At 45.6% G+C, this 19,400-nt stretch overlaps 1 protein-coding gene and 1 long non-coding RNA gene across 3 annotated transcripts in view; both read right to left on the minus strand.

The window, feature by feature from the left end:
* Window positions 1-12,448: 12,448 nt before the first annotated feature.
* LOC123733304 (uncharacterized) lies at window positions 12,449-14,937 on the minus strand. The gene is made up of 2 exons (XR_006763734.1): window positions 14,670-14,937; window positions 12,449-14,268 (listed from the first exon to the last, which is right to left on the minus strand). It is a non-coding gene; the product is annotated as an uncharacterized lncRNA (long non-coding RNA).
* Window positions 14,938-15,045: 108 nt separating this feature from the next.
* Window positions 15,046-19,400, minus strand: part of LOC106596065 (rap guanine nucleotide exchange factor 5) — a 73,249-nt gene continuing 68,894 nt past the window's right edge. For both annotated transcript variants that reach the window (XM_045712767.1, XM_045712766.1), the window contains 3 exons: window positions 17,582-17,646; window positions 17,377-17,431; window positions 15,046-15,340 (listed from right to left, as the gene is read on the minus strand). In XM_045712767.1, coding sequence (XP_045568723.1) covers window positions 15,222-15,340; window positions 17,377-17,431; window positions 17,582-17,646 — 239 coding nt within the window. In that variant the 3' untranslated portion in view covers window positions 15,046-15,221. The remainder of the gene's footprint in view (window positions 15,341-17,376; window positions 17,432-17,581; window positions 17,647-19,400) is intronic.

Here is a 19,400-nt window from a genome sequence, read left to right on the forward strand (position 1 = left end):
GTAACAGTCAGGGTCAGTAGAGAACACAGTAACAGTCAGGGTCAGTAGAGAGAACACAGTAACAGTCAGGGTCAGTAGAGACAGAACACAGTAACAGTCAGGGTCACTAGAGACAGAACACAGTAACAGTCAGGGTCAGTAGAGACAGAACACAGTAACAGTCAGGGTCAGTAGAGACAGAACACAGTAACAGTCAGGGTCACTAGAGAACACAGTAACAGTCAGGGTCACTAGAGAACACAGTAACAGTCAGGGTCAGTAGAGAACACAGTAACAGTCAGGGTCAGTAGAGAACACAGTAACAGCCAGTGTCAGTAGAGAACACAGTAACAGTCAGGGTCAGTAGAGAACACAGTAACAGTCAGGGTCAGTAGAGACAGAACACAGTAACAGTCAGGGTCAGTAGAGACAGAACACAGTAACAGTCAGTGTAAGTAGAGACAGAACACAGTAACAGTCAGGGTCAGTAGAGAACACAGTAACAGTCAGGGTCAGTAGAGAACACAGTAACAGCCAGTGTCAGTAGAGAACACAGTAACAGTCAGGGTCAGTAGAGAACACAGTAACAGTCAGGGTCAGTAGAGACAGAACACAGTAACAGTCAGGGTCAGTAGAGAACACAGTAACAGTCAGGGTCAGTAGAGACAGAACACAGTAACAGTCAGGGTCAGTAGAAGAACACAGTAACAGTCAGGGTCAGTAGGAGAACACAGTAACAGTCAGGGTCAGTAGAGAACAAAGTAACAGCCAGTGTCACTAGAGAACACAGTAACAGTCAGGGTCAATAGAGAACAGAGTAACAGAGTAACAGTCAGGGTCAGTAGAGAACACAGTAACAGTCAGGGTCAGTAGAGAACACAGTAACAGCCAGGGTCAGTAGAGAACACAGTAACAGCCGGGGTCGGTAGAGAACACAGTAACAGCCAGTGTCACTAGAGAACACAGTAACAGCCAGTGTCACTAGAGAACACAGTAACAGTTAGGGTCAGTAGAGAACACAGTAACAGTCAGGGTCAGTAGAGAACACAGTAACAGTCAGGGTCAGTAGAGAACACAGTAACAGTCAGGGTCAGTAGAGAACACAGTAACAGTCAGGGTCACTAGAGAACACAGTAACAGTCAGGGTCAGTAGAGACAGAACACAGTAACAGTCAGGGTCAGTAGAGAACACAGTAACAGTCAGGGTCACTAGAGTACACAGTAACAGTCAGGGTCAGTAGAGAACAAAGTAACAGTCAGGGTCAGTAGAGAACACAGTAACAGTCAGGGTCAGTAGAGACAGAACACAGTAACAGTCAGGGTCAGTAGAGACAGAACACAGTAACAGTCAGGGTCAGTAGAGACAGAACACAGTAACAGTCAGGGTCAGTAGAGAACACAGTAACAGTCAGGGTCACTAGAGAACACAGTAACAGTCAGGGTCACTAGAGAACACAGTAACAGTCAGGGTCAGTAGAGAACACAGTAACAGTCAGGGTCAGTAGAGAACACAGTAACAGCCAGTGTCAGTAGAGAACACAGTAACAGTCAGGGTCAGTAGAGAACACAGTAACAGTCAGGGTCAGTAGAGACAGAACACAGTAACAGTCAGGGTCAGTAGAGACAGAACACAGTAACAGTCAGGGTAAGTAGACACAGAACACAGTAACAGTCAGGGTCAGTAGAGAACACAGTAACAGTCAGGGTCAGTAGAGAACACAGTAACAGCCAGTGTCAGTAGAGAACACAGTAACAGTCAGGGTCAGTAGAGAACACAGTAACAGTCAGGGTCAGTAGAGACAGAACACAGTAACAGTCAGGGTCAGTAGAGACAGAACACAGTAACAGTCAGGGTCAGTAGAGAACACAGTAACAGTCAGGGTCACTAGAGAACACAGTAACAGTCAGGGTCACTAGAGAACACAGTAACAGTCAGGGTCAGTAGAGAACACAGTAACAGTCAGGGTCAGTAGAGAACACAGTAACAGCCAGTGTCAGTAGAGAACACAGTAACAGTCAGGGTCAGTAGAGAACACAGTAACAGTCAGGGTCAGTAGAGACAGAACACAGTAACAGTCAGGGTCAGTAGAGACAGAACACAGTAACAGTCAGGGTAAGTAGAGACCGAACACAGTAACAGTCAGGGTCAGTAGAGAACACAGTAACAGTCAGGGTCAGTAGAGAACACAGTAACAGCCAGTGTCAGTAGAGAACACAGTAACAGTCAGGGTCAGTAGAGAACACAGTAACAGTCAGGGTCAGTAGAGACAGAACAAAGTAACAGTCAGGGTCAGTAGAGAACACAGTAACAGTCAGGGTCAGTAGAGAGAACACAGTAACAGTCAGGGGTCAGTAGAGAACACAGTAACAGTCAGGGTCAGTAGAGAACACAGTAACAGCTCAGTGTCAGTAGAGAACACAGTAACAGTCAGGGATCAGTAGAGAACACAGTAACAGTCAGGGTCAGTAGAGAACACAGTAACAGTACAGGGCCAGTAGAAAACACAGTAACAGTCAGGGCCAGTAGAGAACACAGTAACAGTCAGGGTCACTAGAGAACACAGTAACAGTCAGGGTCAGTAGAGACAGAACACAGTAACAGTCAGGGTCAGTAGAGAACACAGTAACAGTCAGGGTCACTAGAGAACACAGTAACAGTCAGGGTCAGTAGAGACAGAACACAGTAACAGTCAGGGTCAGTAGAGAACACAGTAACAGTCAGGGTCAGTAGAGAACACAGTAACAGTCAGGGTCACTAGAGAACACAGTAACAGTCAGGGTCAGTAGAGACAGAACACAGTAACAGTCAGGGTCAGTAGAGAACACAGTAACAGTCAGGGTCAGTAGAGAACACAGTAACAGTCAGGGTCAGTAGAGACAGAACACAGTAACAGTCAGGGTCAGTAGAGAACACAGTAACAGTCAGGGCCAGTAGAGAACACAGTAACAGTCAGGGCCAGTAGAGAACACAGTAACAGTCAGGGTCAGCTAAGACAGAACACAGTAACAGTCAGGGTCAGTAGAGAACACAGTAACAGTCAGGGTCAGTAGAGACAGAACACAGTAACAGTCAGGGTCAGTAGAGACAGAACACAGTAACAGTCAGGGTCAGTAGAGACAGAACACAGTAACAGTCAGGGTCAGTAGAGAACACAGTAACAGTCAGGGTCAGTAGAGAACACAGTACCAGCCAGTGTCACTAGAGAACACAGTAACAGTCAGGGTCAGTAGAGAACACAGTAACAGTCAGGGTCACTAGAGAACACAGTAACAGTCAGGATCAGTAGAGACAGAACACAGTAACAGTCAGGGTCAGTAGAGACAGAACACAGTAACAGTCAGGGTCAGTAGAGATCACAGTAACAGTCAGGGTCAGTAGAGAACACAGTAACAGCCAGTGTCACTAGAGAACACAGTAACAGTCAGGGTCAGTAGAGAACACAGTAACAGTCAGGGTCAGTAGAGAACACAGTAACAGTCAGGGTCAGTAGAAAACACAGTAACAGTCAGGGCCAGTAGAAAACACAGTAACAGTCAGGGCCAGTAGAGAACACAGTAACAGTCAGGGTCACTAGAGAACACAGTAACAGTCAGGGTCAGTAGAGACAGAACACAGTAACAGTCAGGGTCAGTAGAGAACACAGTAACAGTCAGGGTCACCAGAGAACACAGTAACAGTCAGGGTCAGTAGAGACAGAACACAGTAACAGTCAGGGTCAGTAGAGAACACAGTAACAGTCAGGGTCAGTAGAGAACACAGTAACAGTCAGGGTCTGTAGAGAACACAGTAACAGTCAGGGTCAGTAGAGACAGAACACAGTAACAGTCAGGGTCAGTAGAGAACACAGTAACAGTCAGGGTCAGTAGAGAACACAGTAACAGTCAGGGTCAGTAGAGACAGAACACAGTAACAGTCAGGGTCAGTAGAGAACACAATAACAGTCAGGGCCAGTAGAAAACACAGTAACAGTCAGGGCCAGTAGAGAACACAGTAACAGGCAGGGTCACTAGAGAACACAGTAATATTCAGGGTCAGTAGAGAACACAGTAACAGTCCGGGTCAGTAGAGAACACAGTAACAGTCAGGGTCAGTAGAGAACACAGTAACAGTCAGGGTCAGTAGAGAACACAGTAACAGTCAGGGTCAGTAGAGAACACAGTAACAGTCAGGGTCAGTAGAGAACACAGTAACAGTCAGGGTCACTAGAGAACACAGTAACAGTCAGGGTCACTAGAGACAGAACACAGTAACAGTCAGGGTCAGTAGAGACAGAACACAGTAACAGTCAGGGTCAGTAGAGACAGAACACAGTAACAGTCAGGGTCAGTAGAGAACACAGTAACAGTCAGGGTCAGTAGAGAACACAGTAACAGTCAGGGTCAGTTGAGACAGAACACAGTAACAGTCAGGGTCAGTAGAGACAGAACACAGTAACAGTCAGGGTCAGAGAGAACACAGTAACAGTCAGGGTCAGTAGAGACAGAACACAGTAACAGTCAGGGTCAGTATAGAACACAGTAACAGTCAGGGTCAGTAGAGACAGAACACAGTAACAGTCAGGGTCACTAGAGAACACAGTAACAGTCAGGGTCAGTAGAGACAGAACACAGTAACAGTCAGGGTCAGTAGAGAACACAGTAACAGTCAGGGTCAGTAGAGACAGAACACAGTAACAGTCAGGGTCAGTAGAGAACACAGTAACAGTCAGGGTCAGTAGAGACAGAACACAGTAAGCAGAGCTGGTTGTTCTGTTTTTTTACTCCAGTCCTCAGCTAAATCCACCTACACTGTAGAGCATAAGAGTGTGTCGACCAGGAACCCAACAGAAGAAAAGGCTTAATGAAAGGGGAAGGGGTGTTCCCTCGTGTGCCATAATAAACACAACCCAGATAGACAGTGGAAACACTCTAACTATCTTCAAGCAGTGAAAGTTGTGGTGTAATCTGAAAATACACATTCAACACGATGGTGCTCATTGAAGAATTTGGAGGTGTCCAAGATCAATGAAGTGGCTCATCACCATGACGCTGCAGAGAGAGAGAGAGAGAGAGAGGACTCTGGTTTGCGTCCCAAATTGCAACCTATTCGCTATACAATGCTCTATAGGTCCTAGTCAAAAGTAGTGCACTACATAGGGAATTAGGAAGCCATTTGATAGGCAGATGTGATCTTTAAACAGATGATTAAAGAGATAAGGCATGCCTCACCAATGAGCTATTTAAATATTTTCCAGGGCTCTTTAATAGCATCTGACAATGATTCCTGTGGGAGTTGAGAGAGAAGAGAGAAAGAGAGAGTGAGAGAGAGAAAGAGAGAAAGAGAGAGAAAGAGAGAGTGAGAGAGAGAAAGAGAGAGAGAGAGAGATAGAGAGCGAGAGAGAAAGAGAAAGAGACAGAGAGAGAACAGAGTGAACAGGACTAGATGAGATCAATACAACTGCTAGCAGCCAGAGGGGTATTGATCCTAGAGAACTGTGTCTAAAAGAAACATTGATCTCTCTTAATGAATCACAGACATTTTGCATTATTATTCTCCTGTGGTGCGGTTCACCGCACAACATGGCGGATTGTGATTGGCCGGGATAAAGATATTTATTATACTACACAAAGTTTTAATATTGACAGATAAATGTCTCTTGGTGTTGAAATCCTGCTCTGCCGCGTGATATCTATTCACATATTCATTGTAATCACTTATCATGCAAAACGATCTACGATAAATTCTGTCAGGCTTTACATCCATTATTAATGACTATGTTAATCATGATGACCTCTCAAACCAAGAAGACCTTCTGTGTTTACCTTGAGGTTCTGTGTGGTGTAGGCCTTCCTCGGGTGTGTGTGTTTACCTTCAGATTCTGTGTGGTGTAGGCCTTCCTCGGGTGTGTGTGTTTACCTTCAGGTTCTGTGTGGTGTAGGCCTTCCTCGGGTGTGTGTGTTTACCTTGAGGTTCTGTGTGGTGTAGGCCTTCCTCGGGTGTATGTGTGTGTTTACCTTGAGGTTCTGTGTGGTGTAGGCCTTCCTCGGGTGTGTGTGTTTACCTTGAGGTTCTGTGTGGTGTAGGCCTTCCTCGGGGTGTGTGTGTTTACCTTGAGGTTCTGTGTGGTGTAGGCCTTCCTCGGGTTGTGTGTGTGTGTGTGTGTGTGTGTGTGTGTGTGTGTGTGTGTGTGTGTGTGTGTGTGTGTGTGTGTGTGTGTGTGTGTGTGTGTGTGTGTGTGTGTGTGTGTTGACCTTGAGGTTCTGTGTGGTGTAGGTCTTCCTTGGGTGTGTGTGTGTGTGTGTGTGTGTGTGTGTGTGTGTGTGTGTGTGTGTGTGTGTGTGTGTGTGTGTGTGTGTGTGTGTGTGTGTGTGTGTGTGTGTGTGTGTGTGTGTTGACCTTGAGGTTCTGTGTTTTGTGTAGGCCTTCGTCAGGGCATGACCTCACGGAGACTCCAGGATATAAATGACCCTACAGCTGTGGATGAACACAAAACATGCTCAACTCTATTGTCTTAAAAAACACTTCCTGAAAAGGGTGTTCCATGATCCTGCCTTCAAGACAACTGAGGTTACCTCATTGATAATACTTCTGAATACCTCCAGAAAAAAGATAGATGACTCAATTATGCTCTGTTTTGAAAAAAATCAGTTTGTCTGCTTATTTCAACGTTATACATTTTTTTGTGTTTTAAAAGATGTAAAAAAAAGAAAGTTGAAGCAATTCGTCTTCATCTTTAATGACACACAATATTTTGTGAAAACACTTTTACAGTGAGTTTATTATACTACCCGTTTTATAATACAGTGGTTCCCAAACTAAGGGTTGGGAGTCTAAGTTGGTCACGGGATGATTTTCTTTTTATCACACACTTTCGGTATGACAAAACACTTTCAGTGTAAATTGAAATGACGAAAAACCATATAGAAAGTGTGTACAAAGATAATGGACCTACAGTTGAAGTCGGAAGTTTACATACACTAAGTTGACTGTGCCTTTAAACAGCTTGGAAAATTCCAGAAAATTATGTCATGGCTTTAGAAGCTTCTGATAGGCTAATTGATATATTTTGAGTCAATTGGAGGTGTACCTGTGGATGTATTTCAAGGCCTACCTTAAAACTCAGTGCCTCTTTGCTTGACATCATGGGAAAATCAAAAGAAATCAGCCAAGACCTCAGAAAAAAATAATTTGTAGGCCTCCACAAGTCTGGTTCATCCTTGGGAGCAATTTCCAAATGCCTGAAGGTACCACGTTCATCTGTACAAACAATAGTACGCAAGTATAAACACCATGGGACCACGCAGCCATCATAAAAATAGTCGCCAGAGCTGCCCGCCAGTCAAGAGTCGCCAGAGCTGCCCGCCAGTCAGGAGTCGCCAGAGCTGCCCGCCAGTCAAGAGTCGCCAGAGCTGCCCACCAGTCAGGAGTCGCCAGAGCCGCCCGCCAGTCAGGAGTCGCCAGAGCCGCCCGCCAGTCAGGAGTCGCCAGAGCCGCCCGCCAGTCAGGAGTCGCCAGAGCCGCCCGCCAGTCAAGAGCCGCCAGAGCCGCCCGCCAGTCAGGAGCCGACAGAGCTGCCCGGAGATGCCAGAGTGGCCCGTCTGCCCGGAGATGCCAGAGTGGCCCGTCTGCCCGGAGATGCCAGAGTGGCCCGACTGCCCGGGTCTGCCAGAGTGGCCCGACTGCCCGTGTCTGCCAGAGTGGCCCGACTGCCCGGGTCTGCCAGAGTGGCCCGACTGCCCGGGTCTGCCAGAGTGGCCCGACTGCCCGGGTCTGCCAGAGTGGCCCGACTGCCCTCCGGGTCTGCCAGAGTGGCCCGACTGTCCTCCGGCCCTGCCAGAGTGGCCCGACTGTCATCCGGCCCAGCCCGAGTGGCCTGCCTGTCCTCCGGCCCAGCCCGAGTGGCCCGCCTGTCCTCCGGCCCAGCCAGAGTGGCCCGACTGCCCAGGTCTGCCAGAGTGGCCCGACTGCCCGGGTCTGCCAGAGTGGCCCGACTGCCCTCCGGGTCTGCCAGAGTGGCCCGACTGCCCTCCGGGTCTGCCAGAGTGGCCCGACTGCCCTCCGGGTCTGCCAGAGTGGCCCGACTGTCCTCCGGCCCTGCCAGAGTGGCCCGACTGTCCTCCGGCCCAGCCCGAGTGGCCCGCCTGTCCTCCGGCCCAGCCCGAGTGGCCCGCCTGTCCTCCGGCCCAGCCCGAGTCGCCCGCCTGTCCTCCGTCCAGCCCGAGTGGCCCGCCTGTCCTCCGTCCAGCCCGAGTGGCCCGCCAGTCCTCCGGCCCATTCCGAGTGGCCAGCCTGTCCTCCGGCCCAGCCCGAGTGGCCCGCCTGTCCTCCGGCCCAGCCCGAGTGGCCCGCCTGTCCTCCGGCCCAGCCCGAGTGGCCCGCCTGTCCTCCGGCCCAGCCCGAGTGGCCCGCCTGTCCTCCGGCGCAGCTATCAGCGCCACCGAAGTGGGCGACGCCGAAGGTGGAGCAAGGTCCATGTCCCGCACCTGAGCCACCTCCGTCGTTGACGGCAGCCACCCTCCCTTCCCTCCCTTATTGTTTAGGGGTTATTGTTTATGGGTTTAGTTGGGGTATTGGGGATTTTTTTTTTTTTGTAAGGTGCATTCCGGGGTCTGCACCTTGAGGGGGGGTACTGTCACGTCCTGACCAGCAGAGGGGGCAATTGTATTAGTTTTGGTCAGGACGTGGCAGGTTTTTGTGTGTCAAGTGTTGTGTTGGTGATTAGGACTCCCAATTGAAGGCAGGTGTGTTGAGTTGCCTTTGATTGGGAGTCCTATATAGTAGTGTGTGTTTTTCTTTGGGGTTGTGGGTAGTTGTTCTTGCATTGCGTTTCGTGTGCCTGCAAGACTGTTCCTGTCATGAGTATCATTGATTGCTTTTTTCCCTGTGGGTGCTTTACTTTTGTTTATTAAAAACTATGAGTATCCACATTCCCGCTGTGCCTTGGTCCATTTTTGAAGACAGCTGTTACAAATGCTTACTTACAAGCCCTTAACCAACAATGCAGTTTTAAGAAAAATAAAGTAAAAAAAAAGTAAGACAATAAAATAACTATGAGGCTATATATAGGTGGTACCGGTACGGAGTCAATGTACAGGTTAGTCAAGGTCATTTGTACATATAGGTAAAGGTAATGTGACTATGCATAGATAATAAACAGTGAGTAGCAGCAGTGTAAAATCAAGGGGTGTGGGTGGGTGGGCTCAATGCAAATAGTCTGGGTGGCCATTTGATGAATTGTTCAGCAGTCTTAGGGCTTGGGGGTAGAAGCTGTTAAGGAGTCTTTTGGACCTAGACTTGGCACTCCGGTACCGCTTGGTGTGCGGTAGCAGAAAGAACAGTCTATGAAATGGGTGCTTGGAGTCTTTGACAATTTTTTGGGCCTTCCTTTGACACCGCCTGGCATATAGATCCTGGATGGCAGGAAGCTTGGCCCTTGTTTATTTGGGGTAAGCGCCATCTGGGGTAAAACGCGTTGTCGTGCCCTCTTCACGACTTTCTTGGTGTGTTCGGACCATGATAGTTTGTTGGTGATTGTTGGTGATAACAAGCTAGGATTTGAAAAAGTACTAATTTCTATGTTATATAAGCAATAACTGACATACTTTTCTCTGTATGTATTTTTGAATTACTTTCAGTATTACACCAATGCAAATTAAAATGTCAATATGAACAATGAAGAACTAAAGAAAACTTACTTGTTGGTGTACATAAATATGTTTGAATTACTACCCAAGAAGGAGCAGGATTTGTCGGGAACTTGTGCCTCTATTTGGACCATGTAATTCAGTATGGAGAGCATATTTCATTGGAAGGTCAGCTAACTGAATGATACACAATAGCGTCTGGAGCAGAGTCCCAGGCCTGGCATTCCCAGGAGATGTGTGCACGGCGCCTATTGACTTTTAAATGAGCTGCGTTTGACATTGACCTTTTTGTACACCAGAGACAGAATACTAACAGACTGCTGTAATTCATTCAGGGCATGGTGATGTAGAGGAACTTATTCACAGAGATCCTACTGATACCTCTCTATGAAGAGCAGCTTCAGATTAGACCAGCCCTCCTTTATTTCTCTATGCTCTGTGTTATAGAGTCTGGTTATCAAGCCCTCTGGACTGAATTAAACCACACACAGAATGAGCAGACAACAACAGGATCATGTGATCCAGAGAAGAGGGGAAATGTAGCAAGTGAAGTTGACTTTCAGGATGAGCTAGATTAACTAGATGAACAAAACAAAACAACCCATAACCCAAATATTCTAAACATGGGGTCAGTAGTTTGATTGTACTGTCATTGAGTCATAGCCAGTGTCCCAAATGGCACCCTATTCCCTATACAGTGCACTTATTTTGATCAGGGCCCATATGGGGCTTATATAGAGAATAGTGTGCCCTTTGGGGTGCACCAAAGCCCCCAGGCGGGAGGTATAATGTCAGTGTTGGTGATGGATCTCTCTGGAGCTCTACTGTACGTCAGCGTTATGATGAAATATCACCCAGGGTTCACAGTCAAGGTTCTGATCGTATTCTCACCCAGAGAGGAATCTATTTTTTTAAAATCTTCACAGAGAAAAGAGCATGCAGCACCTCAGAGATTAAACTAGTAGCCTATGCAATAATGATAATCAACCCTATATACAACTAACCATTTCATAATGTTCAGTTTAAACAGTGTACATTTAAATATGATCAATTTCATTGTTTGACATTGCTGATGTATACGGGGTGTTGTGGCTTGGGAAGGTGGGAGGTGGTGGTAAAATCACAAAGACGCCTCAAGCTGATGTGATGACAGTTGCCTGCTGGTGATAAAGGCTACGTCGCCGTCTGTTGGTCTTGTTCCATAGTACTCAGAGGGGAAAGACGTGACTCCTCTTTAAAGGTCCAATGCAGCCATTTGTATCTCAATGTCAAATCATTTCCCGGTAACAATTATGTACCTTATTAAAATGGTCAAAAATAAACAAAAATTAGTCTTACCATCTTAGCAAAATGCAATTTCTCAAGCAATAATTTTGCTAGGACTGTCTGGGAGTGGTCTTAGAGACGGTCATAATTGGAGGAGCCTAATGGGAGGGATGTGTAACCTGAAAATGTCCTGTTATTGGCAGAGAAGAGGGCAAACTCTTTGTTATTGGTCTATTAACTTATACAGCATGGTGATGTCACCAGGCGGTTCAAAAACCCCACCCAGCCACACAAGTTGAAATTCCACACAAGCTGACATTTCAGGAGGCCTTTTCAAACAGCTCTTACACTAAAAGTTCATTATCATAATTCTCCCAATTTCACAGTATTATTCCAACCTCATAGTGTGGAAATATATAAAAACACAGGACCACATTTCTAACTGCACTGCCCCTTTAAAACCACACACCTGTGTGAAACGGATATGACTGATGCACATTTTGTGTTGTTAAACTCATTAAATTACACACTTCTATGAGCACATTCACCAATTAACGTCACCACGGTAATCTTTAGTTGGAGTCCCACATAGAAGGATTCTGTCTTCTCACCCGGTAACCAACGCACTCCGACGCAAATAGCTGTTGTCTTGCACTTAATTCCTTCCTGGGAGCCAAAGTGGCTTCTACACTGTCAGGCTACAACAACAGAACAGCCAGCAGATGGAAGATTGATTCTGTGGGTTTGTTGTATCCTCCACGGGGAAATGAAGCCTTCCCTCCGCTCTCTAGGGTTGTGTCCCAAATTGACAACCTATTCCTCCCTACATAGTGCACTACTTTGGACCAGATGTAGTCCAAAAGTAGTGCACTATATGGGAATAGGGTGCCATTTGGGACACAGCCTAGGTCTTCATCTGCCTCCTCTCTTCCCCCCATTAGCGTGCGGCGGCGGCAGCTAGGCATTGATTATGTGACGGGTAAATGAGGGGGTGCCCAGGATGTTGGGGAGGAAATGGCAGGGTGTACAGCCTGGCCCAGCAGGGGGAATGTTAGCAGAGGCATGTTAAAGGCCACACAGGGCACCTGGTTAAGGCCAATGAGGGCATCGGGCTGGGGCACAGATGCTTCTAGGGAACTGGAGGAAAGCTGGTCTTGTTTGTTGTTGTACTAGGCTGTATGCAAAGTGTGCAGATAGTAATATTTGATAGATTTTTGTTTGGTGAATAGCAACCTCGAGGATGAAGACTGAATATTTAAGGCATTATTTCTGAGAGAGCATGTTGTATTTTAGTTACGAAACCTGAAACCCAAAAAAGTTATTTAAAAAAAAATCTGAGTTAAGTGTTAACGTCAATGTCTGTGTTCATCGCTTGACCATATAGTGATAGTAGTTTCAGATTATGAATCAGCGTGAAGCGAACCCGCGCACATGCGCAGACGCTGTGCGACTGTGAGAACCAAGTCTTGCATCTCGCTCATCTCAATTCTGCGGTGCTGCTCGTGGCTGCGTCATTTCACTGAGTCTACCTAAATATGCATCCGCACTTCTTTCCAAAGAAACTCAACACACTGTATTCATAAAACAAAACATTTGATTTATTATTTAACATCTCAAAATAATTGTAAAAAATGAAAAGCATAAAGAAAATAGTGATGAGAGAGAGAAGAGCAGTGACTTTGTATTGCTTTTGTTGCCCTTTTGGAAATAATATTTGTTAGTACATGCTGATTTGGGCATTGTAGCGACATGTAGAATACAACTACTTCACAAGGAAATGTTTTTTGTTACATGCATATTTTTCTTGGTGGTCAATCCATGGCTTTACCACATCATGCAGACCAGTTCCTAACCCATTGGAACCCCACGGCAGGTAAAAAACAGCAAAATTATACCCTATTCCCTACATAGTACACTACCTGGTCAAAAGTAGTGCACAACGAGCAAATAAATAAGTATATTATTATAATAATAAATAATTCTCCAATCTCCATGTCCAACCAGGGAATGCACAACATACTACAGTATATAGATAGAATCTATAGTACATGACCAGCCTCTAAACACTATACACACCATAGATATAGAACTGTTCCATCTCTGTGATACACACGTTACATATCAGGGGAATCCACAACAGGAGAGCTGATGGTGCTATTGATGGTCTATATCATGGTCTAATTTCTTTTTCAAAACCAGTGAAACATTCACAAAGAGGATTCTCTAGAATAGGATACGACATCCTGTAGGTGGATACATGTACAGTTTATTACAATGTTGGGAAGCCATTTCTATAAGATGAACTAATACTGAAAGAAAAAGGCAAAGGCATTTTAACTGGACAAGAATGTTCAAAGGCAAAAGTGTTGACTTGGTGTATTGCTGTTTCTTTATAGTGCCAGATACAGAGACATGACAGGCAATGTAAGGATCTGATGCCTCAAGCTATGTCTCTGATTGTCCACAGCTATGACCATAACTGTGACATAACCCTTCTACTACTGTTGAGGATGGTTTTATTACATTATCTGTAACTGTAACATAACCTTTCTGCTGTTGAGGATGGTTTAATTACATTATCTATAACTGTGACATAACCCTTCTACTACTGTTGAGGATGGTTTATTACATTATCTATAACTGTAACATAACCCTTCTGCTGTTGAGGCTGGTTTTATTACATTATCTATAGCTGTAACATAACCCTTCTACTGTTGGGGATGGTGTATTACATTATCTATAACTGTAAAATAACCCTTCTGCTGTTCAGGATGGTTTATTACATTATCTATAACTGTAACATAACACTTCTACTGTTGAGGATGGTGTATTACATTATCTATAACTGTAAAATAACCCTTCTGCTGTTCAGGATGGTTTATTACATTATCTATAACTGTAACATAACACTTCTACTGTTGAGGATGGTTTATTACATTATCTGTAGCTGTAAGGTTTATTACATTATCTATAACTGTAACAAAACCCTTCTGCTGTTGAGGATGGTTTTATTACCTCTCACTTTACTCAGAAAAAACATATACAAGAAACAGAATTTCAGTCATTGAGCCTATTTTGAATGCAAATTTTTTTTCAGCATTTGGAAGTGACATTTATGCAATAATGACACACACACACACACACACACACACACACACACACACACACACACACACACACACACACACACACACACACACACACACACACACACACACACACACACACACACACACGTTTCAATATAGTTGTTTAAACCCATTTAGCTTAATAACAGCAGTCTAGTGTGTGGTGGTCCTGCACTGGAGGTCTGTCAAGTGTAGTGTCTTGGTGTTCAGGTCCACAGAAGGTTGATGCTTTCATTCATTGTGTGTAGATAGATAATCAAGGTGTGGTCACCTGTTTGGAAGCAGATAACAACAACCTGAAGCTATCAATACAGAGTGACTGAAGCAGGGTCCGTATTCATAAAGCATCTCAGAGTAGGATCATTGGTGTAGTGGAGGGTAAACGCAATGTACCCATCTTTTTGGGGAGGGCCCCAACAATGTACCCACCTTTCACAGAAAAATGCATTGAAAGAATAGGAAGCGTTACTTTTTTCACTGCAACCAGCGATCCAAGTTCATCCACCTATTTATCTACCAGGACATCACTGAGTAGGAGTGCTGATCTAGGTCTCTGTCCATTCATTATGATCCAAAAGGCTAAACTGATCCTAGATCAGCACTCCTATTCTGGGATCCTTTGATCAATACGGGTCCAGATCTATTTGTTAAACTGAGAAGCTCTTTGGTTACCTCTGCTCCATCGTTGCTCAGTATTCCAGTATGCCTTTTGGCGCCATCTTGTGGTTGGCCAGCACCACACAGTCATCGCTCTGTCGGCTCTGGCCAACCCTTTACCTCGGGCTTTCGTTCCAGCCCTGCATTAACCAACCTAATTCAACTCATCAAAGTCCTGCTGTGTGTGCAGCTGATTAATAGAATCCGGTGTGTGTGTGTGTGTGTGTGTGTGTGTGTGTGTGTGTGTGTGTGTGTGTGTGTGTGTGTGTGTGTGTGTGTGTGTGTGTGTGTGTGTGTGTGGGGGGGGGGGGGTGGTGTGTGTTTGCGTGTGTGTGTGTGTGTGGGGGGGTGGTGGTGTATGTGTGTGTTTGGTGTGTGTGTGTGTGGTGGGGGGGGTCTGTTAGAGCTGGGCTCTATAGGGTTGGCCAACCCATGTTTCTCTAAGTTGATAACAGAGTCCTGAGGGGTGTTTCCAGAGACTAGCTGGTACCCTTCTCCTTGGTGGTCTGACGTTGAGGGGTGGAGAGAGGGAGGGAGGCAGGCTCAGAGAGTGTATGTGTGGTCTATCTATACACGGGGCTCCAGTCTGTGGGACAGTTCAAACAGAGTCTGCTGATTGTCAATGATGTGAAGGTAATCGACATAGGCCTGCACCTCCGGACTGCTCTTCTGGGGCATCCCGTTCCCTAGGAGGTAAACCACACAGTAAATATACACACACACTTACAGACACACACACACACACACACACACACACACACACACACACACACACACACACACACACACACACACACACACACACACACACACACACACACACACACACACACACACACACACACACACACACACACACACACACACACACACACACACACACACACACACACACACACACACACACACACACACACACACACTTACACACACGCACTTACACACACACACTTACACACTTACACACACTTACACACATGCTAGCTGAGCATTATCCATGGCAGGAGATAGTTGTTGGTGCACAGTCTTCATTACTGTAAGTGACTGTGTACCGTAGGGAGTTCTCAGCATTAATGACTCAATCAATTTACTATAGTAACATATAATGCTGTTATTGATGAACTGATGATCTAATTGGATTCTGTTATTCTGCTGACTGCTGTAGTTGAGTCGTCTTTACTGTACAACAACTGTAGAAAGTCAACACTGTGACCTGTCTACTGTGTTATAGTGGATGACTGTAGAAAGTCAACACTGTGACCTGTTTACTGTGTTATAGTGGATGACTGTAGAAAGTCAACACTGTGACCTGTCTACTGTGTTATAGTGGATGACTGTAGAAAGTCAACACTGTGACCTGTTTACTGTGTTATAGTGGATGACTGTAGAAAGTCAACACTGTGACCTGTCTACTGTGTTATAGTGGATGACTGTAGAAAGTCAACACTGTGACCTGTTTACTGTGTTATAGTGGATGACTGTAGAAAGTCAACACTGTGACCTGTCTACTGTGTTATAGTGGATGACTGTAGAAAGTCAACACTGTGACCTGTCTACTGTGTTATAGTGGATGACTGTAGAAAGTCAACACTGTGACCTGTCTACTGTGTTATAGTGGATGACTGTAGAAAGTCAACACTGTGACCTGTCTACTGTGTTATAGTGGATGACTGTAGAAAGTCAACACTGTGACCTGTCTACTGTGTTATAGTGGATGACTGTAGAAAGTCAACACTGTGACCTGTCTACTGTGTTATAGTGGATGACTGTAGAAAGTCAACACTGTGACCTGTCTACTGTGTTATAGTGGATGACTGTAGAAAGTCAACACTGTGACCTGTCTACTGTGTTATAGTGGATGACTGTAGAAAGTCAACACCGTGACCTGTTTACTGTGTTATAGTGGCTGACTGTAGAAAGTCAACACTGTGACCTGTCTACTGTGTTATAGTGGATGACTGTAGAAAGTCAACACTGTGACCTGTTTACTGTGTTATATTGGATGACTGCAGATAGTCAACACTGTGACCTGTTTACTGTGTTATAGTGGATGACTGTAGAAGGTCAACACTGTGACCTGTTTACTGTGTTATAGTGGCTGACTGTAGAAAGTCAACACTGTGACCTATTTACTGTGTTATAGTGGATGACTGTAGAAAGTCAACACTGTGACCTGACTACTGTGTTATAGTGGATGACTGTAGAAAGTCAACACTGTGACCTGACTACTGTGTTATAGTGGATGACTGTAGAAAGTCAACACTGTGACCTGTCTACTGTGTTATAGTGGATGACTGTAGAAAGTCAACACTGTGACCTGTTTACTGTGTTATAGTGGATGACTGTAGAAAGTCAACACTGTGACCTGTTTACTGTGTTATAGTGGATGACTGTAGAAAGTCAACACTGTGACCTGTTTACTGTGTTATAGTGGATGACTGTAGAAAGTCAACACTGTGACCTGTTTACTGTGTTATAGTGGCTGACTGTAGAAAGTCAACACTGTGACCTGTTTACTGTGTGTAAGTAATGACATGAGTATGGAGGTTCAAGGATAGCTCATCAAAGTTGATTGTCATTTCTGATCAAAGACTGTGTGAGAGTAAGACACACACACACACACACACACACACACACACACACACACACACACACACACACACACACACACACACACACACACACACACACACACACACACACACACACACACTTCACCCACCCATGTGATCCTCCTGACAGTGTCTGATGAGACGCACCGTGTCGGCTATCATGTGCTGCAAGAGGAGATGGACACCATACACATCAAATACACATCCATCACATATTTTAGATGACCTGGTTCTGCGTTATAGACTGTCTATAGTTGAGGAAACATTGGGTACACTGACATGTTCAACCCCCTCCGTCATACTGGAGCAACTTACCAGCTTTTCAAAATTGACCAGGTTTTCGAGAAACGTTTTGTTGCCCTCGTGAATGAAGGTGATATCTGAGAGAAAGGGAACAATATAGCAGGGTTAAAATATTGAGTGCTAGATCATCGATCCTGATTTAGTTTAGCTCACAATATTTCTGTCTGCATTACAGACCACTGCAGGGTTTAGGAGGTAGTGATGACAGTAACGTTACAGACCACTGCAGGGTTCAGGAGGGAGTGATGACAGTAACATTACAGACCACTGCAGGGGTTCATGAGGGAGTGATGACAGTAACATTACAGACCACTGCAGGGTTCAGGAGGGAGTGATGACAGTAACATTACAGACCACTGCAGGGTTCAGGAGGGAGTGATGACAGTAACATTACAGACCACTGCAGGGTTCAGGAGGCAGTGATGACAGTAACATTACAGACCACTGCAGGGTTCAGCAGGCAGTGATGACAGTAACATGACAGTAACATTACAGACCACTGCAGGGTTCAGGAGGCAGTGATGACAGTAACATGACAGACCACTGCAGGGTCCAGGAGACAGTGATGACAGTAACATTACAGACCACTGCAGGGTTCAGGAGGTAGTGATGACAGTAACATTACAGACCACTGCAGGGTTCAGGAGGCAGTGATGACAGTAACAGTACAGACCACTGCAGGGTTCAGGAGGCAGTGATGACAGTAACATTACAGTAACATTACAGACCACTGCAGGGATCAGGAGGCAGTGATGACAGTAACATGACAGTAACATTACAGACCACTGCAGGGTTCAGGAGGCAGTGATGACAGTAACATTACAGTAACATTACAGACCACTGCAGGGTTCAGGAGGCAGTGATGACAGTAACATTACAGTAACATTACAGACCACTGCAGGGTCCAGGAGACAGTGATGACAGTAACATTACAGACCCCTGCAGGGTTCAGGAGGTAGTGATGACAGTAACATTACAGACCACTGCAGGGTTCAGGAGGCAGTGATGACAGTAACATTACAGACCACTGCAGGGTTCAGGAGGGAGTGATGACAGTAAACTTACAGTAACATTACAGACCACTGCAGGGTTCAGGAGGGAGTGATGACAGTAACATTACAGACCACTGCAGGGTTCAGCAGGCAGTGATGACAGTAACATTACAGTAACATTACAGACCACTGCAGGGTTCAGGAGGCATTGATGACAGTAACATTACAGAAACATTAGACCACTGCAGGGTTCAGGGAGGCAGTGATGACAGTAACATTACAGACCACTGCAGGGTTCAGGAGGGAGTGATGACAGTAACATGACAGTAACATTACAAACCCCTGCAGGGTTCAGGAGGCATTGATGACAGTAACATTACAGAAACATTACAGACCACTGCAGGGTTCAGGAGGGAGTGATGACAGTAACATGACAGTAGCATTACAGACCACTGCAGGGTTCAGGAGGCAGTGATGACAGTAACATTACAGTAACATTACAGACCACTGCAGGGTTCAGGAGGCAGTGATGACAGTAACATTACAGTAACATTACAGACCACTGCAGGGTCCAGGAGACAGTGATGACAGTAACATTACAGACCCCTGCAGGGTTCAGGAGGTATTGATGACAGTAACATTACAGACCACTGCAGGATTCAGGAGGCAGTGATGACAGTAACAGTACAGACCACTGCAGGGTTCAGGAGGCAGTGATGACAGTAACATTACAGAAACATTACAGACCACTGCAGGGTTCAGGAGGCAGTGATGACAGTAACATGACAGTAACATTACAGACCACTGCAGGGTTCAGGGAGGCAGTGATGACAGTAACA

Source organism: Salmo salar, unplaced genomic scaffold, assembly GCF_905237065.1.
Source record: "Salmo salar unplaced genomic scaffold, Ssal_v3.1, whole genome shotgun sequence".
Classification (NCBI taxonomy): Eukaryota; Metazoa; Chordata; class Actinopteri; order Salmoniformes; family Salmonidae; genus Salmo; species Salmo salar.